This window comes from Culex quinquefasciatus, chromosome 3 (assembly GCF_015732765.1).
Source record: "Culex quinquefasciatus strain JHB chromosome 3, VPISU_Cqui_1.0_pri_paternal, whole genome shotgun sequence".
Taxonomy (NCBI): Eukaryota; Metazoa; Arthropoda; class Insecta; order Diptera; family Culicidae; genus Culex; species Culex quinquefasciatus.
Window position 1 is genome coordinate 80,500,094 of NC_051863.1, and position 25,559 is coordinate 80,525,652.

General features: G+C 38.5%; 1 protein-coding gene across 1 annotated transcript in view; it reads left to right on the forward strand.

Annotated features, from left to right (window-relative positions):
* Positions 1-25,559, forward strand: part of LOC6042771 (irregular chiasm C-roughest protein) — a 173,668-nt gene that overhangs the window by 5,648 nt on the left and 142,461 nt on the right. The window contains 1 exon segment of the mRNA XM_038264116.1: positions 11,941-12,891. Coding sequence (XP_038120044.1) covers positions 12,840-12,891 — 52 coding nt within the window. The 5' untranslated portion in view covers positions 11,941-12,839.

Sequence of the window (25,559 nt, forward strand, 5' to 3'; positions counted from 1 at the left end):
AAAATAAAAATAAAACAATTAAACTACTTTAGTTTCGTCAAGGAAGATTTGGGCTCCCTGAACATGCTCTAACTGACAGATAGCATTTTACTGAATTTCCTGTCAATAAATTAAATTAAAACTAACTTAATCCACCTATGTGGTTGATGCCTTCATTTTTAATATAAGTGGTTTCAGCTATTTTTTAGATATAAGAAATATCACTTAATTGATTCGAGACAGTTGCCAGATCTTCAATTTGTTAATCTCGATTACCTAACGATAAGATGGATACAAACATAATTTAAAGATGGTCAGTAACTCGAGACAGGGTTGCCAGATCTTCAATGTTGTGGACTCGTTGGAAAGTTCTCTTGATTACCTAACCAACGATGGGTCGGATGATGGATCTGGACATAGTTTACATACATTTAATAGAGATCCGGCTTCAAAAATGTATATAAATATCACTTAATTGATCATAACTCGAGACATGGTTGCCAGATCTTGAATGATGTGGACTCGTTTGGGTTTTGATTACCTAACCAACGATGTGTCGGATGCTGGATACATCGAATGAGATCCTCTGTTAATTGATCATAACTCGAGACAGTTGCCAGATCTTCAATGTTGTGACTCGTTGGAAAGGTCTTGATTACCTAACCAACAACGATGTGACAGTTAACATACATTTAAGTGAGATCCGGCTTCAAAAAAGTACATAAATATCACTTAAGTGGTCATAACTCGAGACAGGGTTGCCAGATCTTCAATGTTGTGGACTCGTTGGAAAGTTCTCTTGATTACCTAACCAACGATGGGTCGGATGATGGATCCGGACATCGTTTACATGCATATAAATGAGATCCGGATATATGTGAAAACACATTTTTATACATAACTTTTGAACTAGTTATCGAAACTTCAAACAATTCAATAGCGATGTATGGGACCATGAACCAATTCAAATGCAACCGGTTTGATCAAAATCGGTTCAGCCAGTGCTGAGAAAACTCAGTGAGAATTTTGGTCACATACATACACACACACACACATACACACACACAGACATTTGTTCAGTTTTCGATTCTAAGTCGATATGTATACATGAAGGTGGGTTTTGAGCTTTTAATAAAAAGTTCATGTTTAGAGCAGGATTATAGCCTTACCTCAGTGAGGAAGGCAAAAATGATGGTTTAAATGCATAAACGGCATTAACACATTCCAGCGAAATTTTTCATTTTTTTCGAAGTATGTCTCGTATGATATCAAAATCATTCCAAAACATTAATATTATTACAGATTCTGTTTAAAAATTGAATTTTCTAACACGCCAAACTAATTTTAAGTCGAACTTTGTAATTGCCTCTTTGATTACTCCGTGACGTTGCAACGGAATGCGAAATAGTAAAATTTCGACCGTTTTTGGTTTTATACAAATTATTCACTCATGATCAGTGATGGAATAATCATCATCAAAAGAAAATCATTGGACGTTCATCAAGAGAAAAAAATCCTAGGGGAGCATGGCTCTCCTCTCTCGCGCAAGAAAGATCGGTAAATAGAATCTAAAAAAATCATCATCTTGATTATTCGGCGGAACATCTTTTTCATCACTACACTTGCAGTGAGACGTCACACATCGAAAAATGTCCTGTCACATTTTGTAGATGGGCAATGTGTGTAAATAAAGTGAAATAAATATTATTAAGTGGTGCTGACAAGGAAATTCACAAAAATCATCAGCAGATTGATTTTTTGGGGAAGTTCGGGAGCGATTTTCTTTGCGTGATTTGCCTCTCTCTCTTTCGTGGGTGAAGAAAGTTCGCTGGAGAAAATGATTTTTTTGCGATTATTCCATCCCTGCTCATGGTTTACTTATTTTAAACATTTGTTAACAATGACTGTGATTGATTATTGTACCAATAAGAAACCAAATAAATATTTAAAATGGTCGATCTTTCAGCGAGTGTTGCTTTTTTTCATCAAGTTAGTTTTTTATAAATGTGAGGAAGGCATCAACCACCTAAAGGTGGATAAAGTTATGGTTTTTCATACCACTGAATTGTTGATACTTCGTGTTTTGGTCGTGACTGGCAAGGGAGGAATGTCACTTTTAAGCATAAATTAGAAAATTGTTGCATTTATGTGAAAATTATTTTCTTAACATGAAAGAAGTTTATAAATATATGGTAAAATTTCAGTAGAACGTAACGTTATTTAAAAACATCCAACAAATCTGGCTTATTATTAGAATATCTAATTAAAAAAAAACATTTAAAAATATCTGCGCTTACATACTATAGGAAATATTTTATTCAAATCCATCTCCGATCAGAATCGGTCATGAAATCATGATATAAAACGCGTCAACATTATTTCCGCTGTGTACGTTTATGGTGAAAATGCGAGAAAAGTCAGTGGGGGGAAACACTGAAACCTCTCATCCCTATTTCCTGCCATTTTCATCCATTTCCTTTCAGCATTTATATGATTTAATGTTTTCGTCCCACGCTTCCTCTTGCCATGCCGGGATTTTTTTTTCATTCGGCTTGCGGAACTAATGTGGGTTGTGTGTATGTTGGTTGATATGAATCACACTGGAAGTTATGTTTGTTATTTATTTGGCCAGTTTAAATCAATCGATGTAACGATGTGATTCGATTTATGTTGTACGGTTTCTTACTTGCAGCAAAAATGTCTTCAGTAGTTTAAGTAAACAAGATTAAATTCACAACATTAGAAATATACAATTCTATTGAATCAAGTGATTTAATTTGTTTTTGAATTCTCGAGAGGATTTTCCTTTGTTTGTTTTATCTGGATCACATGTTACTCGAGAGCCTCTTCAAGCAATTTGCAAGATTGGTGAGGCGATGCGATGAAAAGGGTCTCGAAACAACACGAACATCATATACATTTATTTGTTTAGGACGAATGGATCTTCTTATCGCTCAGATTGAGAATCCTTTTTTCCTGGCAGTGTTTCTTAAGTGTTTTTGCTTTCTAACAGAGAGTTTTGCGTGTTTAGTTTAAGTAATTTACAAAACAAAGTGTTCTCAACAAGTAGCTCGCTAAACGTTACAAATCTGAAAACTTATTTCAAAAAGCGATTTGATTTCCATAAAATTTCTATTTGGGGAACCCTGCCCCCCCTGGCCTGCTAGTAATGTGGTTCAAGTTATTTTTCACTCGAGCTGATAGACGATTTCTAAAAAAACCCATCATTGCGATGGAAAAGGGATCCAAAAGGACTCCGTTGTAAAATAGCTCTCCATATCCTGAAAGGCAAACCTCCTCTTCGTATGTTGATTGATCACAGAGGAGATTATGGTGTGGAATGATTTTTGTTTTACAAATCAGAAAACCGACAGTGTATATCTGTGAATGCTATCTTTTTCAGTCAATTTCAATTCTGATGGGAAGAAGGGCTTCGTTTCATTTGTTTATTTAATCAAACTGTTTTGAAAACATTCAGTCAATTTTGATAAAAAAAAAGTTATACGTGGTACAATTCGAATTTTATCGATTATCTCCATCATCATTCCAAAGAGCTATACAGTTTGTTTTTAAAGTCTCGTTTGCCATAATGTACGTGTTCTTATACGATATAATCAATATTCAGCGAACGTACTTTTGGCTTTCCAAATAATGGGTACGACATCCTCCCTCCATGATACATCAGCTTCGCGTACTTTCCATTTTTTTCCTTTTCTAACATCCATGCTTTGCACGTTGTCATTGTTCTTGTCGGCTCCAGCTTAAGAAAACATTATCAGAGAATTTATTAAAATTAAATTTAGGATATCGACTCCCAGACGGCAGACAACGGGGCAAATGATGGGGATGGCGACAAGGTCTCCTTAAGTAGCTCTTACAAAGTGGATACGCTTATGGGAAACCTGATCCAAAACATATTTCCTTCCTCCTTGTCCTCACGGCTTTGATCATGGTGGGTTCTTTCTTTTCATTTTGGCTCTGTAGTGAAATAACGAGAGGAATCGGAAAATGCCCGTCGTGAAGAAACTTGGATGATGCTTGAGCTAATCGAAACAATGGACAATGTCGCAAGATGTTCTGTATTGAGAGTGGTTAGTAGGAAGATCCAAGACAAATAGTCAAACGAATGTCAATCAACTTTAAGAGATTTTCAACAGAAAATAGCTAAGTAGATGTCTTTGAACACTTTGCTCTCAAGATATATTGAGCAATTTCGTGAATATGAATGTAATTCTTTTAAGGACATTCAATGTTTGAACGATCTGATTAATGTCTGATGAAATTGGTTTTCGAGAATAAACAACGAAGACGGAATAATTATTGATTTCATAACCAAAGAGAAAAGAACACAAACCTAAATCAACAATCGCTTCAATAATGCTCTGATGGAAATCATATTATCGTCACCGGGACGGCAAATAAATCATCAATAACGGCAGTTTGTTTCCGTTTTCACTGAAGCAATAAGCGAAGGCTCATACGCATTTGTGACGGGCAAAGCCATCTGAAATGGACAGGATGTTGTGAAAACTTCCATCACCACCGCGCGCACCCAAAACGCCGTTTCTGCACGTTTTTGGACGCCGTCCGTTGTGGCAACCTGCAGACCTGCCCCGGTACAACATTTTCTTTTCGCAGCAGCTCCGCCGGGTTCCAATCACGTGGTCTTACTTAAATCATCAAGCGAAACTCGATGCGAACTGAAAGTTAAAAATAACAAGCCACGTACCACCGGGTTTTCCTGAACGAGAAAAGTGCGGAGTACGATATGATGATGGACTTTCGATGAAGGCCTTGGTAGAAGCAGCATTTGGATCCCATCCCGTCCCGGATACCCACGGAATCGGATGGCTCTAGGAAGAGTCCCTGCTCGGAACAGGGTTGGGGAAATTGATTTTTCCGTTTTGTTTGCCTCTATCATCGCGAATTATTTCGAAAGGAACATTTCTTGATGTAGTAGGTGCTGTGCCGTCTGTGGCAAGACAAGAGAGTAAGGAGCCTTGGAGAAGCTCGTTTTGTCGAAGGGGATCGCACTCTAGTCAGCTTCCACAGCTCGAAAGCCTGACTTGCATTGATACTTTGACGAAGATTTATTCCGGTGTCGAGTGAGTAAACTTGTAATTTACTTTCTGTGTTTGATTTTCCAGAATGTCGTCTAGTTACGAATTGAATGGAGGTAAAGCAATCTGCTGGATTAAACGGTACAGTGAATAGATAATATGAAATTCGCAGATATACCATTCCATAAAACAAACAACAGCGATGAGCCTGTCAATGTTACGGAAATAAATTAGTTGAGCGAAGAGTAGAACAAACAACCTGAAGGATTGAACTTGGTGCTTCATTTGAGAGTTTCTGTCTACTGCAAGTAAGAATCTTGGATTTCATTTTGCGGGGTTCAGATCAAAAGAGCTCTGATTTGATCAAAATTTTGCATGGAAGTGCCTCGTCCAAAATAATTAAACCCGTATTGTTTTTTATTTGGTTATTTTTTTGAGTTCGATTGATAATTCTGACCCAGAGATCCCGGGACGGACGCAATAACGTCATGATTCGAAATCCGAACACTTAGTACCATATTATTTTTGTTATAGCTGGCAAAAAATCATGTAATAAGTTGGAAATGAAGAAATTACATCAGGATTTAGTGTAATCAGTCAGTTTTAAGAGAATGCATGCAAAATATGTCTATCAATTTTTCATCAGAATTTTAAAATTAAAATGACTTGTTGTGCTTCGAATCCCGGACACTGTTAAAACTGATTCGAAATCCGGACACTTTTGCTTCGAATTTGACACTTGATTTTGCTTATGAATCGCACAAATTTGGACTTAAATGTTAGTGAATGGCATTCTTCAGGCTCAAATATGCTGTTAACATCAAACAATCGATAGTTTATATAAAAATGGCTGGAATTTAAGAAAATCAAAACATAAATTTGCTTTGCTCTCCCGGTGCTTCGACGCCTATGAAATATTTCCGGGAAATGTTTCGCATTTTTGGTAAACTTATACTTTATTTTATTTAATTGTTTTGGCATTATTTACATGTTCAAACAAACTTTAAATGAAAGTTGATGTTAGAATTCATCAAATAACACAGTTTTGACATTCATAATGCGAACTTGTATCCAAATAATTGATAAAACAAGTTGAAGTGTCCGGGTTTCGAAGCGTCCGGGAATTCGAATCATGACGTTAACTACACCAAAGCGCGAAAGGAAGAAAGAAAGAACACTTCAACCAGACAACCAGAAAAACACAGCTTTTGTGAAAATTTGATAACCCAGTCCCAAATAAGTATCCGCTTTAGCGAAGGGACCTTACAAAATTATGGATAGGCCGTTACACATTTTTCGAAGTTCAAAAACAAGATTTTTTTACATTCTTCGTATTTATTTAACTCCACAGATGAATACTTAACTTCTATTTCACGTTTCGGTTTTTGTGCTGATTTTTTTTCGTGAATGTATTTTGTCTTTAAATTTGGATTTATTGAAAAACACTAATGCAGGACTTCTGTTGTATTTATTTTACAACGCATTTTTTTCGTTTTTAACCATGACTTGAAATGTCAATTTTATAAGTTTTCCACCCCTAGCTTCGATTAAGTTCAAGGTTGATGAGGGACATTAACAGGACAGCTATTTGCAGGATCTTTTATTTACTAATGGTAAATACTGTAAGACTTGTTTAGCTTCTTTTAACTTTAAATCAACAACTGATTAAATTAAATTATCAAAAAGCAGAAATTGCCTTGGAGCTGCTTTCGGGACAAAAATAATGAGGTTCTACATTAAGCTTTAATTTGTACAAATCAAATAAAAACAGCACCCGGAGACAAATCTGTCTCCATTTCGCTGAGCACTCTGCTGACAAAGATATATATATTTCTCTGAGGTGAAATTAATCTAATTAGGTGCGTCATTTATTTGCTCTGTGAAGCGGGTCCAACATGGCGGAATTTTTCAGAATTGGAATTTCTTTACTTTTGCCATTGAAGTTGATGTGCGGCCGTTTGTTGAAATGAAATATTTTTTGTCTAGACTGATAGTAGGTAAATTCCTTCAGCAGTTTTTTCTTCTTTTAGAAAAAAAACAAGCTTCAAAAGTATCAAATAACTGATGATATCGAATGATGTGAAAATGTTCTCCCAACTAAAGTGACATTTTTACTGCAAGAACTGATCGGCAAAATACCCTTCGACCGAATTCCGGCACAAAATGTTTCCCCTTCGATGGCCTAGTTTCCCTTGCAAGGCCTTGGTGCTGCAACACCACCGTTGGTCGGTGTCCGGTCCGAAAATGGCTTGGCAAATAGTCTTTCCGAGTGCGACGTGAGGAGTCAAAATTTTCCATTTTTATCTGCACCCTTATCCATTTTCCCAGAGAGCCTTTACGCTTTAGGGCTTTTGTGACTGCGCAAACCGCACACATCTTGAGCAGGAAAATATGTATATAGAAACCATAAAGATAACTTTCCAGCCTGGACCAACAATGGGGCACCTCTTAAGGAGCGGAACATTTTCCACACCAGAATCGTTTGAATCGGAGAATAAGCACCTGAAAGAAAGTGGTCTAGGTCAGAAACTGCCACGTTGTCGTAGGAGGTTACAGTAATTTGGTTAAAGGAACTAACGTCTTCGTCTTGAAATGGCTTTAGTTCCGATTTTGTGTAACTTAATTTTGCTTTTCTGGATCAAGTGCTACAGCTATGCCATGTCCAGTGGGCTGGACACATTTTGCAGCTTTTCCTGACTTTCCTGAGGCTTCAAAGTAACACCGATGAAAGCCTTTATTGTTTCATTTCCCATAGCGTCAAAGCGATAAACATGTCAAGATCGTGTATCACAATTTGGTATTTCACGGTACATTTTTATGGGAAGTAAAATCACATGCAAATTAAATGCACCCTTTACTTCCGCACAGACAATGGCTTTACGAGCCGGAGTCATGCAAGAGAAGTTACTCATTCTTACCTCCCTGTTCTGGCGTGCTAACCACCCTTACAGAATGGGCTGGTGCAGGTGGTGCTGGCGGATTTGCATGGGCACGTGAGAAGGTGAAATTTCGTCATATTTCTTGACAAAGTCACGAAAGCCGTAAACGTATCCTGAGCCCATTCATTCTTTTCTTCTTCACCGGTGGTCGTGCTGGAGAGATGGCGCAGACTTGACCTAACTATAGCCAAGCCCTCCCACTTTTGAGGACATTCCCACCAAACAGAAATACGACCAAGTTGATCCTTGACTTGGCAGTAAAAATGTGTGAATGGAAAAGTTCATGTTGGCTCACAGTAATAATTATTCAATAAAAATTCAAATGAAGTTATTAATTATTCATACAGATACTATTTGCCATGTGATGAACGATAGCAGAGTTGAACTGAAAAATTGGTCGAAATGGATCTGAACGAACTTGTTTTATTGGTTTATCCCTTTTGGGCATAAATTTCCTTGGCAAGCTTATACAAAAAAATACGATTAAAATTGTCTACATTGTATATACTACTTTTCTGCCCACCATTGAAAAAACGGCTAATATCCACTTTTGGCAAAAACGAGATATTAGCACCCGGCAGTAGAGGATGTTTCAACGCATCTCCTGGAACTTGAATTTCAATAAAATAGTGTTTAGACTTGGCTGCCGATGCGAAAAACCAAACGGCTAATATGCCACTCTTATGGGAAATTGCCTTGACGGAGATTTTGGGACCAACACTAAAACGCGTTTTTCTCGGAATACTTGATTTGGCATAATAGCCGAATTTTCAATTATGGGCAGTTTTGCAAACTGTGCGTTGGGACCAGAAATGGATGGGGACAATCCGTAAAAAAAACATGTTTTATGATTCAAATTTTATTTTTTGTTAAATTGTACACCCAACAAAGTTTTTTTTAATTATTTTAATAGCTCTTAGGGGTAATTTTGGTCCCTGATCACGAATCCGAGGTCCATTTTTTTGATATTTAGTGACGGTGGGGCGGTACGATCCTTTAATTTTTCTGGTTTTTTACTAAGACACGTTTTTCAGTGATTTGTAGCTCGCAACCGTGAAGGGATAGAAATTTGGTGTCAAAGGGACTTTTGTGTAAAATTAGACGCCCGATTTGATAGCGTACTCAAAATTCCGAAAAAAACGTATTTTTCATCAAAAAAAAAACTTTAAAATAGTTTTAAATTCGCTGCCATTTCCCGTTACTCAACTGTCAAAATCGTGAGACATGTCATTTTATGGGAAATTTAATGTACTTTTCGATTCTAAAATAACCCAGAAGTGTAATTTTTCATTTAAAACAAAATTTTTCATGTTAAAATTACGTGTGTTTTCTAACTTTGCAGGGTTACATTTTAGAGTGTAACAATGTTTGCATGTATTCTTAACGAGTTATCAGAATTTTACAGAAAACGTTTTTTGGAAAAGTTATAATTTTGACCATTTTTGACCAGTTTTTCGAATTTTTATCCCCAAATACTCAATTGTGTGCTTTTGAAAGTTTTTTTTCGGAATGTTCAGCTAGTTTTGCATAAGAATGACCCCTTGAACGATTGTTGTGGCTTGTGCACTGCTTGTATGTGGGGATTTTTCGAAACAAACCGGATACACTCACTCACCATAAACATATTTTTCTTGAAAACAAAATTCTGATTCTCGCAATGCACGAGTCACAACAATCATCCAAGGGGTCATTTTTATGCAAAAATAGTTGAGCTTTCCGAAAAAAATACTTTCAAAAACTTTTTGGATTTTTACTCGTTAAAAATTCAAAAAAAAAACTGTTAAAATTTTTGTTTTGTCTGCTCTACAACTTTGTTGAACATTGTTACACTCTAAAATTTAACCCTGCAAAGTTAGAAAAAACACCCAATCTTAAAATGTTTTTTTTGTTCTAAATGAAAAATTGACCCTTCTGGGTTATTTCAGATTCGAATAGTGCATTAAATTTCCCATGAAATGACATGTCTCACAATTTTTGACAGTTGAGTAACAGGAAATGGCAGCAATTTGGAAACTGTTTTTAAGTTTTTTTTTGTTGAAAAGTACGTTTATTCGGTTTCCGGCTCCGTGGCTTAATGGTTACGGCTTCTGTTTCACAAGCAGAAGGTTCAGGGATCAAATCCCGGTCGGTTCCTTTGAAATTTGGTATCATGAATTTGGACTTTGAATATGAACAAAAACCAAAATGAATTGGGCGGGATTCGAACTCACGCCTTTGGATTGGTGGTCTGGGACGTCAAGCAGTCGACCATCAGAAGGTTTACACTCTAGCAGTGAAATGATCCGTAGTGTTGAAACATGCTATCTTCGCTGATCCCTGATTTGCCTGACGGGATTGGAAGTCTAAAAATAGATCGAGTTTCCTTCAGATGCTTGCTTGCCCAGCGACCTCGGAATTGGACCGCAAAGAGCTCTGTCATTCTGAAACGGGTCGTTGGAAGCAGCGCGAGGGCTATCACCACCTAATACCCGACTAAGATAAGTTGTATTAGCATTCGGCATATACAAAGTCTGATACAAACTATACTTTCCCATAATATCGCTACCGGTTAGCGGGTATTGAATTGAACCACACACACACACGCCATCAAATCGGGCGTCTAATTTTACACAAAAGTCCCTTTGACGCCAAATTTCTATCTCTTCACGGTTGCTAGCTACAAATCACTGAAAAACATGTTTTAGTAAAAAACCAGAAAAATGAAAGGGGTCGACCGCCCCACTGTCACGAAATATCGAAAAATGAACCTCGGATTCGTGATCAGGGACCAAAATTGCTCTTAGAGCAAAGTTTCATGCAAATCGAAGAGGGGTCGGGGCAACTGCTGTGTGAGTTGGCGGAGAATGACTCAATTATATTGACAACCAAACTTTGATTTATTGTATGTTTTTTTCATGTCAGATTTATGACTTTTACGTCATCATTTTTCTGATTGAGTAAGATTTTCGTTCTGAAAACTTGTTTATTTTTTTTCAGGTCAATGTTTATTTTTTAATTGTTTAACCTTAATGATTTTACGATCTCAATCATAAATCACCTTGCAAGCTTCACAAACAGAGTGAATCGGCAAATGTTAAAAAAAAACTACTGTTGGTTCTTCACAGATAACGGGGCTACATGGGACGCGATTCATTTCCATGGTTCGGGACCCGAGTTGTGCTAAAGCAATGGAAAATTTTCTGGAAAGAAGATGTTGAAGTGTACATAATGTTGCTTCAAGTGTCCTTGTGCAACCCGGTGAAGTGTCCACTTGACAATAAGAACACAGGCTCGCTCTTTCTTTCTAGCCCTTTAGGCGATCATTGTGGAGCACGTTTTGCATAGTGCTTTAAAAATTTTGATTTAATTTTAATTTACAACTGTATGATTTTATAGAAGACCTACCTTTTATAGCATTAAAGCCTCATTAGTATCCATTTACTATTTGACTGTCATGAATGATTCTTTGTTTGGTTTTAATTAGGAATCGTCGTAGCATCATGAATTCATTAGCGGACTCTCATTCCATTAATACCAAATTTATTTTTCAATGGGGCTGGTTCCGTTTATCAACTATTTATTGATTTTTAAAAAGCTTAGAAATTGTGATCAAATGAGTAATTAAATAGTGGTGTTGGTTTAATTTCCAGACAATGCAATAATTGATTTCAAAAATCATAATATATTTTATAAATTTCCATCAACATATAAGACTAAAGAGTTGATTAAATTTAAAATTGATTGATAAAAACCCACACAGGGTAAATCGATGTTGCTTTTCAATTGAAACAAAATTGGTTTTTAATTTAGTTTTAATTATGAAAAAATAACCTTTTACATTTTTTTATCACGTAGGAAATTTGTTTCAAACATAAAGGGTCATAAGATAGGGCATTGTTTAATAAACAGCATAAGATTTTTATTTGTAATTCAAACAAAATTAAGTACAAACATTACTTACACTGTGTCTTTTTATTTTTCAGGTTTACCGTTGCCATATGCTGTCGCCGTTTTAAGCTGATTAGTATCTAACGACAACTGACAAAATTGTGAAGTGACTCGCACACGTGTGCCACAGGATCTGGAAATGAAAGTATACTTGAAGAAGCTGGAGATGGAAAAATGAAAAAACAAAACCTCACGATCCTTGTGTTACTCCAAACGACGGCTTTGGTGGGGTGTTTATGATGCCAAGATAAGCAAGAAAAACGAATCGAGATCGAACAGATAGGACAAGTCGCGAACGCAAATGGAACACTTCTCCGGTTGAAACTGCAAACAAGGCAAATTAAATTTCTCAAAATTATTGGATCAAACAGTTTGTGCTCAAAATTTGCTCGCTCAATAGTATTAAAGCATTAATAGCCTGTTTCGGAACGCGTGTGTTTCAATGTGAAAAGATCGCGAGATAACTGCACGAAAATCAGACTCGATATGTTTCGCGTTCACTATAAACTAGCTGCTCTATGGTGAATGTTCATCGCGACAATTTGAACAGTAAAAGCTGCTTGCTACGTTGACATAAATTCTCGGTCTCATTCACATACAATCACAGACACACACATGCAAACAAACAGGTGTGCTGGTGGAAAACATGTTGTGGGCGAACATCGGCACAAATTTATGGTGATGTGAAGCATTAAAAAGAAAATGTGATGCTAATTGAATTTATGAAAATTAATTAAATGTAAATGATGACGAGTGACATAAATTGAGAAATTCTGTCGCGTGAAACGGTAATTTGGTTCAGCATTCGGGAGATCGATACCTACGTCGCGCAAGAACAGGTTGCCAAAAACTCGAGTGTGTGAAGGAAAATTCGGTTGACATTGTGTGGTTCCTCCTCTTCAGCAATAGCAGCAGCAGCTGGGAACTGACGAGAATGGATTTACGGAAAGCGATAGTCCTTTTCCTAATGGGAATCTTTGCCAAAGGTAAGTGGGATTAACCTTGTTTGATCATGTTTTGCTTTCTTTGAAGAAGACCGAACAGAAATCGATATAACGGGTTGTGATTTGATTACGACAGCCCTTTACGGATTTGGGCCGATTATTCTCATTTCGATTTACTTAAGTGGATTGCTTTGTATGAGCAATCGAAAAACGATTAGATGATTAGGAATCCTTGCTTAGTTATAATAAGATCTGGGTAATTCTCTACTATCTCACACGAAATCGGGGAAATTTGCTCCGATTCCTTTTCGATTTGCGTGAAACTTTGTCCTAAGGGTAACTTTTGTTCCTGATCACAAATCCCAAGTCCGTTTTTTGATATCTCGTGACGGAGGGGCGATACGATCTCTTTTGTGTTTTTCATAATTTGCAGCCTGAAACGGTGATGAGATAGAAATTTGGTGTCAAAGGGACTTTTATGTAAAATTGGACGCCCGATTTGATGGCGAACTCCGAATTCCACAAAAAAAAGTATTTTTAATCGAAGAAAAACACTTAAAAAAGTTTTAAAAACTCTGCGATTTTTCGTAACTCAACTGTAATTTTTTTCGTAACATGTCAATTTAAGGAAAATTTAATGTACTTTTTATCATTTTAAAATTTCGTGTTTTTTGTAACTTCACAGGGTTATTTTTAGAGTGTAACAATGTTCGACAAAGTTGTAGAGCAGACAATTACAAAAATTTTGATATATAAACATAAGGGGTTTGCTTATAAACATCATGAGTAATCGCGATGTTACGAAAAAAAGCAAAAGTTACTTTTTGCGATTCTTTTTGTTTTGACGTCCGTTTTCAAAACTTTTATTTTCGCAAAATCGCTATAACTCGTTATGTTTATAAGCATACTCCTTTTGTTTATATATCATTTTTTTTTTGTAATTGTCTGCTCTACAACTTTGTTGAACATTGTTACACTCTAAAAAGTAACCCTGCAAAGTTACAAAAAACTCGACATTTTAAATGAAAATTTAGATTCGAAAAGTACATTAAATTTTCCTTAAATTGACAAGTTCCAAAAAAATTTACAGTTGAGTTGTAACCAGTGGGTGTGTTGTGGGAGAATTCCGGTGACACAGAGGCAGGGGAATGCGTGTGTTCGTGGATAGTGAGACGAGTCGGTTTATGTCTCCCGTGTACGGACGCAGCCATTTCCGTACTAAAGCGCCTATAACGAGGAGCAGTTCTACTAGCCACCACCAGAGGGCCGAGGATCAACGAATGGGCGGCCATTGGGGGTGGCGAAACTGATGATGATGATGGGCGGGTTTTCCAGGATTCGCCGGATCAGAGGTTCGCGGGATGAGGCCCGGATTTTCATCGGCCATTTGCCCGGTGTATTGAAGTGCGACAAGTCGCGAAAGCCGTCGTAGCTTCGACTACAGCTCGACGGAGTGTTGTGAAGTGCCAGTACCAGGAAGCGGTCAAAGGACTTCACGGAGGACAGAGGAGACTGGGAGAAGCGAGAACTCCAGGAACTCCAGGTAATTCCCGCGAACCCTCCAACAACCCTGATCTGTGCCGCGAGTGACCAGACTAGATAGGACCGCCATTACAATCCCCCTCATCTCATCCACAGAACCCCTTAATCTAGGACTAAAGTTCGCGTAGCTTCGCTACGGAACATCCCCCGGTTCGGTCGTGGTTCCACCCCAACATCCGTGACCGTGAGCGTCACCGTCTACCGTCGTCAATTGCGGTATCGACGAGCAGCGACTAGCCGGCATCGCTAGGTCGTCTGCGTCCTCCATATTGGAACCCTCCGAACCACAAGCCACCCAGAGAACCACCTGGTTCCGAAAGACCTGTCCCACGACTCAAACCCAGCGCCGGAAACCGGGCAATTCCCACAGAACTTCGGTGACGTGGAAGCTCGAGTCCGTCACCATACTCGAGGGCGCGAGGGACAGGCACACGAAGGGGACAGCGAAGTCTGCAGCAGCAACCACAACGACACCGGGACGCCGGTGAGTTCAACGTCCACCCCAGGCCAGCGAGCAGCAGAACGAGACGGCCGGAGGTCGGTTCCGGAGATCCGGAAGCAGAGCAGCGGCAGGCGTAGCTGAGGGGCCCCACATCAGCAGAAAATCCACCCACGGTATCCGGGAAGAAGCAGGTCGAGGTAGGAGATAGCCTGTAAGGAAGTGGGATAGTGGGAAAGGATAGGAGGTCAGGTAGAAGAGGAAGCCGGTGTAATAAAGTGACGTCAGAGAATAAACCGAGGAGTTTATCTTGAAGCGACACATTGTGTTTTCCTGCCTCGTGAGTATGAGCGCATGCCGACCCTTGAGAGAAATTGGGAGTCATTCGGACCTCCCACAACCTTCACTGAGTTTTATGCTTCGATGCCCTTGCCTGGTAGCATGTAACTCTAAGGCCGCGCAAGACGAGAGTTACAATTTGGCGCCCAACTTAAAATTAGTTCATGCTACTTGTGTAGGAAACACGTTTAACTTTAATAACAGATTGCCGAAGTCTCTGGGAAAACGCCCTTGGTCGTTCCCAATGCACTTTGATAAACTTACAAGTTACACTTGCACGGCTGTTTTTGACCAAATTTACCTGACGAATCAGTTCATATTTGAGGGGTTTTGTAGTTCTGTCAATGATAGTGAGAGACTGCCAACAAAGAGAAGGTTCAATTTAAAAAGGTGTCGGAAATTTACCAGATCTAGTCATAAATTTAAGTTTTTCAAAAATCCGGATCATTTCTTGATCTGTGGAGTGCGTTTCTTTCAGGACTGTAAATAAAACACCGGACAAACAAACCTATTTATTTGGAACTCTACCTAGTTACAACATGGAACAAACTGTGATTTACTGTGATGAACAGATTTTGAAAGCTTTAACAAGTTTAGGATTTTCCAATTATTTTCCGTCTCTTTTGAGATTGTTTCAAATAGAATATTTTGATAATGCTTTCGCTAAATGCATCATAACTAGCAATTTTCAAATTAACAAGCGTTTGTCTCAAACAAGAATAATAAATTAACAGGAAAGCAAATCACCTTAGTTCTTTTCTAATTCTACTTAATTGTACTAAAACAGGATCAGCTGATTTATTCTGATGATTCAGGTCCACGATGATCGATAAACTAGTTGAAATTTGACATCTGTGATGAGACTTCTGTGATAAAATTCTGTGATATTTGCTGAAAAGAATCCAAAATGTTATAAATTAGTATCAATGAAAACTATAAAAACTTTAATAATTGATTGCATGAAAGTGAAAGTAGATTTTTTACAATTTTTAGTGAGTTTGAATGAAAGGAATTGAATGAATGATGCGACAATTACCATTTCGACCCTAGAATGAAATATTTCAATGATTTTTCCACCCACCACCCCTGAAAAGCATAAAATTTCCAATGTATGTGAGTACTCCTTTTGTACTAGTAAAAGTTTTGTACTAAAAAGCTCTTTTGATAAAATAGAAAACCGAAAGAACAATAAACAAACTTAAGCTTAAAAGCAACTGTGAAAGTTTTGCTGACTTTACACAGTAAAAATGAATGTGGTGTTGTGCAAATGTGCACACACTATTAAAAGTATTTTTGTCGTGATTTTAGTAAAATGTATGTTGTAGGAGTTTCCATAACACAAATTTTGTTTGGGTTATGTGAGACAAAGAAGAAATTTTACCGTAGAACAATGTTTTAATGAAAGTCTGATTCTTTTAATAGAATTCCTAGATGTTTCCACCAAATCTTGTTCAAAAGTAAAGAAGGAAGTTCAGCTGAAGGCTGATAAAAAGGAAAGTAAGTGTTTGTGGAGTTGAGTTTCCACGTGTTATAAAGTGTGATTATGTGTTGTTTATGAGGCAAACAATGTGTACTAGAACTACTAGAAAAGTCCTCAAAATTGTTATATTTTAGCCAGAGTCCTGTTAGCGAACCAGTTGGACTGATCAATGGGTTTCGAGGAAGTTAATAGTTCTTTTTTCGTCGATTCTCCAACTGATTCAGTCTGTGAGGTATGCTTACAGTGAGTCAATGGCAACATAAATGTGGTGTCTAGGAATTTTTGTGCGTGTTAGTAGAAGTAGGAACTGTATGTTTCGTGTTGACTTACCTGTTTGGTGAGTTGTGTTGATGTTGAAGGAGTTAGGGAGGTGCGATGAATTCGGCCAAAAATTCCCTAAAATTAAATGGAGATTAGGAACAGCGACTAGTTTGGTGAGGAAAGTGGTACACTTGGGGCGTAGCTACCTCTGCTAATAGTTTTTCTAGAGGTCTACCAATCCAATTTTGTACATAATCACTCCGAACTGACTAGGGTGACTGTGTCCGTTGCTCCAGGGTCGAGACTGCAAGGTGCAGGACCCGTATTTAGCCCAGGAGTGGCAAATTTAGTAAAGTGGGAGTCCCGGGACAGAAATAAGAAGAAGTTTAGGCACAGGAGTTGCCAATATTTAACTACTCATAGGACATCCATCGGGATGGTGAGTTAGTTTGGCGGTTTGAGTGAATCCAGCTGCGAGCATGAGTTATGCTGCGCATAATTGTTGGTATCAGCCGTAACTTGGGTTGTTTTACCTGAGAAGGTGAAGTAGTAGATGGCTTCGCGAAACTTGGTTGATTTCGGTTAGTAGTAGTGGTTTCTGTTAACAATTTCTCTAGAAACACTATTTATCTTTCCCTAGTCGTAACGCCAAGTGGAGCAAGTGAAGACACGTGTGTAACGTGGGAAATTTGTGGTTGTAGTTGTGACCAGTTTGTATGCTGGTGTTGTATGATGTAAATCATTGAAGAAAATGGAAAAGTATGAGAGTGAAATGTTGAGGAATGAATGAACTATGAATGAATTTGAACGGATGATTGAAAGTAATAGAATGAAACGTAATTGGATGATTGATTGTGCCGTACGACCTGAGTCAGAACTCTGTTAAAAAGTTTTTAGAGTTTTGTCAAGGTGTGTTAGCCATTGATCAACCGATTGTCGTAGGTGTATGTGCCAAATAAATGAATGAACCAAAATGACCTTGAGAAACGATCGTAAATCAAAGCTTTTGAGATGGCAATAAACTCAATGAACCCATATGATTCAAATTTAAGAAAATTTAGAACCCACATAAATCAATTTTTAGTCATTATTAACAAGAAAATGCCAAATCAATAGAAATTTAACTTCAGTTCAGAATTATTTCATTAAACTTACCTGGAATCGCATTTAATCCTCATGCCATAACCTAAAAATCATAAACATTAAAAAAATCACTTTTCTGAAGAAGATTCAGTCGAAAAAGCGAGACAAGTCACTTTGGAGGAGAACTAGTTACGTCATTGTTCATTTTGGCCAAAGTTTCTGACGGTAACCTTCCCAAAAAAGTGCTTAAATCTCAGTTTTTTCGGACTGAATCTTCAAACAGTACTTTTTCACAAAATATCTTTACCACATTTGTTATTGAATTTGACAGTCCGATTGTTCTACAGAGTTCGCACATACACAGATGAAGAATGTCAAAAGTAGTGAAGTACTAGGTCGGTAGCGCACTATCCGACAGTGCACCGCGTCACGCATGAATCGTAACGTGCGATGAAATATTTCAAACCGTACATGGGCGGTATTTTGAAATATGTAAATAAATTATTTTTGTAAATATTCCGGAATAATTTTCTTTGTTTTCTTCGTTATTTATTTGCATGCTTCAATATTTTAATTTGTTATTTATTTGCATGCGTCGTTCTTTTATCAGACTTTTTCATAGTCTTGATTTGTAAATATATTTTAATGTGTAAATATTTTGTTTTGTATATATTTGTAAATATTTATTAAAGGTTTTGAATTGTTCCTCGACTTTGTTGGTTAGTAGTACTTTGTGTTGTGTTGCTGGAGGCCGGAGTTGAACAAACATTGAGGGCCCGTACACTGGTGAAACCAATTAAACAGCGTGGAGTTGGACCTTCGGGTTACAACGATGAAACCTTATGACCCCAACACAAGTCCACACTGTGCGAAACGTCTCCTTTCAGGTATTCGTCTGCAGGACCTAGTAGAATACGAATTGATTCCAGTAGATTTTGTCAACAACTGCGCGGAAAAGATAAGAAGTGTACAGTTCGTTTGTCAATGTGTAGTGGTAATGATACAAAGTTCAGCAGGACGCAGCCTTTTATTAAAGTGAATGTTAAAAAAAAATATTAGCTTCACTAATATTTTTTTTACCCGAGTGGGAGGAGAGTGTAACCAGTGGGTGTGTTGTGGGAGAATTCCGGTGACACAGAGGCAGGGGAATGCGTGTGTTCGTGGATAGTGAGACGAGTCGGTTTATGTCTCCGTGTACGGACGCAGCCATTTCCGTACTAAAGCGCCTATAACGAGGAGCAGTTCTACTAGCCACCACCAGAGGGCCGAGGATCAACGAATGGGCGGCCATTGGGGGTGGCGAAACTGATGATGATGATGGGCGGGTTTTCCAGGATTCGCCGGATCAGAGGTTCGCGGGATGAGGCCCGGATTTTCATCGGCCATTTGCCCGGTGTATTGAAGTGCGACAAGTCGCGAAAGCCGTCGTAGCTTCGACTACAGCTCGACGGAGTGTTGTGAAGTGCCAGTACCAGGAAGCGGTCAAAGGACTTCACGGAGGACAGAGGAGACTGGGAGAAGCGAGAACTCCAGGAACTCCAGGTAATTCCCCGCGAACCCTCCAACAACCCTGATCTGTGCCGCGAGTGACCAGACTAGATAGGACCGCCATTACAATCCCCCCCCCCTCATCTCATCCACAGAACCCCTTAATCTAGGACTAAAGTTCGCGTAGCTTCGCTACGGAACATCCCCCGGTTCGGTCGTGGTTCCACCCCAACATCCGTGACCGTGAGCGTCACCGTCTACCGTCGTCAATTGCGGTATCGACGAGCAGCGACTAGCCGGCATCGCTAGGTCGTCTGCGTCCTCCATATTGGAACCCTCCGAACCACAAGCCACCCAGAGAACCACCTGGTTCCGAAAGACCTGTCCCACGACTCAAACCCAGCGCCGGAAACCGGGCAATTCCCACAGAACTTCGGTGACGTGGAAGCTCGAGTCCGTCACCATACTCGAGGGCGCGAGGGACAGGCACACGAAGGGGACAGCGAAGTCTGCAGCAGCAACCACAACGACACCGGGACGCCGGTGAGTTCAACGTCCACCCCAGGCCAGCGAGCAGCAGAACGAGACGGCCGGAGGTCGGTTCCGGAGATCCGGAAGCAGAGCAGCGGCAGGCGTAGCTGAGGGGCCCCACATCAGCAGAAAATCCACCCACGGTATCCGGGAAGAAGCAGGTCGAGGTAGGAGATAGCCTGTAAGGAAGTGGGATAGTGGGAAAGGATAGGAGGTCAGGTAGAAGAGGAAGCCGGTGTAATAAAGTGACGTCAGAGAATAATAAAGTTTAGTTTGAAGCGACACATTGTGTTTTCCTGCCTTGTGTTATGAGCGCTGCCGACCCTTGTGAGAAATTGGGAGTCATTCGGACCTCCCACAACCTTCACTGAGTTTTATGCTTCGATGCCCTTGCCTGGTAGCATGTAACTCTAAGGCCGCGCAAGACGAGAGTTACAGAGTAACGGAAAATGGCAAAGTTTTAAAAACTTTTTTAGTGTTTTTTTTCTTCGGTGAAAAATACGTTTTACGCCATCAAATTGTTCGTCCAATTTTACATACAATTCCCTTTGACACCAAATTTCTATCTCATCACCCTTTCAGGCTGCAAATTATTGAAAAACACCTCTTTTTTCGCATGTTCAAAAATGAAAGGGGTCGTACCGCCCCTCCATCACGAGATATCAAAAAATGGACCTCGGATTCATGATCAGGGACAAAAGTTACCGCTTAGGACAAAGTTTCACGCAAATCGAAGAGGGGTCGGGGAAACTGCTGTGTGGGTTGGCGAAGAATTACCCATCTTTTCCGTATAACCGAGACAAATTCATTTCTTGCCTTCCTCTTGAAATTAAATTCACTTCAAAATGATTTTCTTTGCGTATACCGTCAGTGGGGGTAACATTGGATGTGGGGGGTGAGAATGGGTCAAAGTGATTTTGACGGATTTTAGCATTTCTCAATGTCTAAATTCGCTTCTCAAACTAAATTCTGTTATATGGGTTGCGTAGACATCTTAAAACGACTAAGTTTAAAAAATCTCGTTTCTAGAAGAAATCCTTTTGCAGCTGAGGTACGTTTTTGAGCAAAAGTGACCTCTCGAAAAGTCTTTTTGATATTTTTGTTAAAATTGCTCAAAAAGTACCCAAATTGTTTGAAAATCTCTACTTCAAACATTGTAACATGTCAATAAGATTTCCTGGAACAAGAAACACTGTTCGATGACTTGTTTTTACCATACCTTTGTTTTTGAGTACTATTTTAGTTTCACCCCCTTGGGTCAATATTCAAACGATTGGAATTTAAGGTAGAGCTAATCAAATTCCACGATATATTGGGAAAATGGTGGCAAACTATCTAAGAACAATTCTAATTTAAAATATTTGAGATGTTTTTTAAAATTGTTTTTGTTATTAAGAAATTACGAAAGATATATCTTTTTTTCGGCCCATAGTCATACCCACTGTCGGTACATATCGATACTCAACCCAGTCGGCCAGGATTCGATCCCAAAAAGTTCGGGTTTTTTTTTTTCGAGACGAGATTTGTCTGATCACACCTTCCGCAGAACGGAGAAATAAATATTGGCCGTCAACAATAATTAATGTTTATCAACGAAATATTTTGAACATTGTTAATTTCAATAAAAACCAATCTCTTTTGATTTAAAACTATTGAAATTCCGTGGATTCATTACAAAAATGATAAAAGTGCATTGCCGTGAAACGACAGTATGCAATTCATTAACGAAAATACAAATCATTATTTTCTTTACAAGAAATAGCATAATTCGTCGCCGTCGTGCAACTTGTCGTACGTGCATTTTGGGCCAAATTGAGTTAAGAACGTCATTTTGTGCAGCTCAAAATGCCTCACCTTTTGGCTTTCACAGATTTTGAATTCGATTTCAATCCTGAGATATTTAACGAAATCCGAAAAAACTCATTTTTTTTTTGCATTTTTGTCACTTTACATATGAAAGCAGTTTCAATCTTGTCATGCTATCTTGTCACTCCCTGAAAATTGATATAAGTGCGACAATTGGCCAAAGGTATTTCAGGTCAGAACGCGTTTGACGCACGTACAAGTTAGACTACCGTAAACATTTGTAATTATAACTCGGGACTCCAGCAACCAACTTCAACCAAACTTCGGGACAGTGCACATAATGGTCAACCAAACAAAACGTGTTTGTTATTGTTTACATTGCGTGCTTTCGTTTTTGTTTATTCAACGTGAAACATTAAAACGCGTTTTGCTCGGAACGTCAAAATGGCGGGTGCGACAAGATAGCACGACGACGTCGAATTGCTGCGCAATTTAACAGGAATGTGTCAATAAATTTGCATTCGATTCTTTATAATTTTAAAACACACACACAAAGCTAAAGCTTATACCAGTTTTTCAAGTTTCTCATAAAACTACATTATATCAACGAGTCCCATATCACCCATTTTGTAACTTGATAGAAGAAAGGATTAAATGTCCCCATACTATTTCCTTCCAGTAAATACCGGCTACCACAAGCTTAAAATATGGTCCCAGTTGGTTAAAGTACAGAGCCTTATACAAAGTATCCACAAGCGCTCTTCGTAAGGCAGCCTGGTATCTAACCCTTTCCCGCCATACAATGTTGACTTTCCGCACTTAACGTGGGGACATACAGCTCGTGGAAAATGGAAAGCTGATTAAATCACTGCATCGGACCGAAAACTAATTATCTTCCTAATGATGGTTTCATAGGTCACCACAGCGGAGCTTTACTGTGTGATGATGGATTACTGGGGGAGAAGTAAAGGAAGGAGAGAGCAATTTCTGGCGACAGATTCCCCGGTGTTACGAAACAGTGTAACGTTTCACTCCAACGAGGACCAGAATCGCTGGGTTGGGTGAGTTGGACGGTTCTGCCATTGCCTACGGTAACTTAATTATGTAAGCTAATCCTTAAGAGCTTGTATGAATAAACATAAAGGTAATAGGATGCGGATGTTTGCTCTGTGGCACCGCCAGTTGGGATGTTGAAAGCGTCCGATTTGTACGCAAAGTCCTTATCATTGGATCTATTTCGGTGCAAAATAGGATACAGCTGACAGCTGGTCTTGTGTAAGACACCATATTTTACACCTGCTTACACATGGCTTAGATATCTCCAGCTTCTGAATCTGATGTGTTGGTCAAGCCATAAAACAACAAAATTACCGTTAAAAAATATGTTTAAGCAGGGTTGCCGCATCAAAGCTTATTTAGTTATTTGCTATATTATTATCCATCCGACATTTTTCTGTCTTTATGGACTAGGGTCCAGTTCGAGTTGGATCGCTGAATTCGACACTATATAGTAAAAAATTGTGTAAATTTGGATGTTGTTGGCAAAAAAGTGATAAAATTACACATTTTTTCTGCCATAAAAGATGTACCCCTTCCCAGATGTAATATTTCCATGATTTTTTTTCTGTGTGTCTGTCTTTTGAAAATCGTCAATACATTTCACGTCGCCGGTTCGAATCCCGCAGGGGGCGCTCTAAAATTCTTTGTGTAAATATGGGTATTCGGTGCCGTCGCTCCGTGCTTTAGGGTAGAGTAGTCATCAATGAGACACGGGGAACAATGGTAAAATGGCTCTCACAAGTCGTAGTTTCAATCAATCAGGCCCATATTTGGGGGACAGGTGTGTCTACTAGATACACATCTGCCATAATAGTGACTTCGGTTATGGACGCTCCCTTGGAAAGTTATTCATGTAAAAGTAAATTATGGACAAAAATTACTTTTTCGCTCGTAAGCTGCCATTTGCATCAAAACTAATATTTCCTTCTAGATAAAAGGAAGACACTAGTGGTTGGTACTAGCAATGGTGGCCGACAGCTATAAAGTCAACTTCGTTCAATACATTTCACGAGATACAAATGTTAGCATACACAGCTAAAAAAGTAGTAATCCAGCTGCGTGTAAAAGGCCTGGGTGTAAAATAAATTTTGCTTTATTTTATGAAATTATGTGTAATATTACACCATGAAATATGTAGCTCATCAGTACGGGAAACCTACTTGACCGAATTGTCACGCTCATATATACCTTTATCCTTTCCACTCTTCATCGGTCTGATGGCCGAGCGAGCTAAGGCGCCAGTTCTTACTGATGGTGCTGGGTTTGAATCCCGTCGGTTGCAAGTTTTTTTTGCGTTTACAAAAATTGTACATGCAGTGTGTAATATTAAGTGTCTTTTTTGACAAAGGTGATGTGCATGCTTTTGCATGCGATTTTACCATCGGATTTTTTGCTGTGTAGATCTGAACAAAAGTAGTAAGGCGTAAGTTAGAGATAATGGAATCTACAGTGATAGAGCATTCAAATAAACCGTCAAAATCATAAAAAGTCACACAGTGACTCAGACTCTCAAACTACGGTTGTTCAGAATTTGAAAACATCAATCCTGAGTCCGACTACTGGTCCTCAAAAAAAAATCCGACACCTTCAACCTAAGCTTGGATTTCGACTTTCCCTAAGTGTACACAGTCAAAAACTGTGTAAATTTGGAAACTGTAATTTTAGAAGGTTGAATATTACCCCTTTTATGGTGTAATTTTACCTCTATTTAGACTAAAAAAGTGACATTACACTAGAAAAGTGGTAAAATTACACATTGTCATAAGTAAAATAACACATTTTTCTGACATAAAAGATGTAGGGTAGAGTAGTCATCAATGAGACACGGGGAACAATGATAAAATGGCTCTCACAAGTCGTAGTTTCAACCAATTAGGCTCATATTTGGGGGAAAGTTGTGTCTACTAGATACACGTCTGCCATAATAGTGGCTTTGGTTAGGGACGCTCCCTTGCAAAGTTATTCATACATGTTTGATTCCGGGGTGTAAAAGTAAATTATGACTAAAAATTACATTTTCGCTCATAGGCTGCCATTAACACAAAAACTAATATTTCTCCAAATTTCTTTCGTCATTTCACTGGGCATGAGTTGGGCTACAATGTCCTTTTGTTAGGTTTGACCAAAATTTAAAATATATTCAGAATCCAGGGCTGTCTCATTGTACCCCACTCTTTTCGGCCCATGGGTAACAATGAGACACTTTCATTTTTCTTCATTAAACTTTTCAAAATCTATGGGAATCTTTTAAAACTTGAATTGGAAGTGATTTTTGGCATATTTATTGAGTTTGAACTTCATTTATCCAAAAATATAAGGTTATTTGGTAAAAAATATGGATTTTACAAAATTTAAATACTTTTTAGTATAACTTTTGTTAGTTAAAGTTTCAAGTTGGCAAAATTGCTTTAAAATGTTCAAGGCAAGTCACCTGCAATGGAACAATACAAAAATATGATGTTTTTCTAGAAAAGTATTGATTTTTGTAGAGTGTCTCATTGTTCCCCAGCTGTCTCATTGTTCCTGCCAAGTGCGTCTACAATGAGACAGTTGAATAACTCAGGCTGTAGACGTCAGATCGATCTCATATTTTGGTCAATGTTAGAACACATTAAAAGAAAGAAAATGCAACAAAAAGCTCATTAAAACATGCTGATGAAAAAAATACCAAAATCGTTGAAA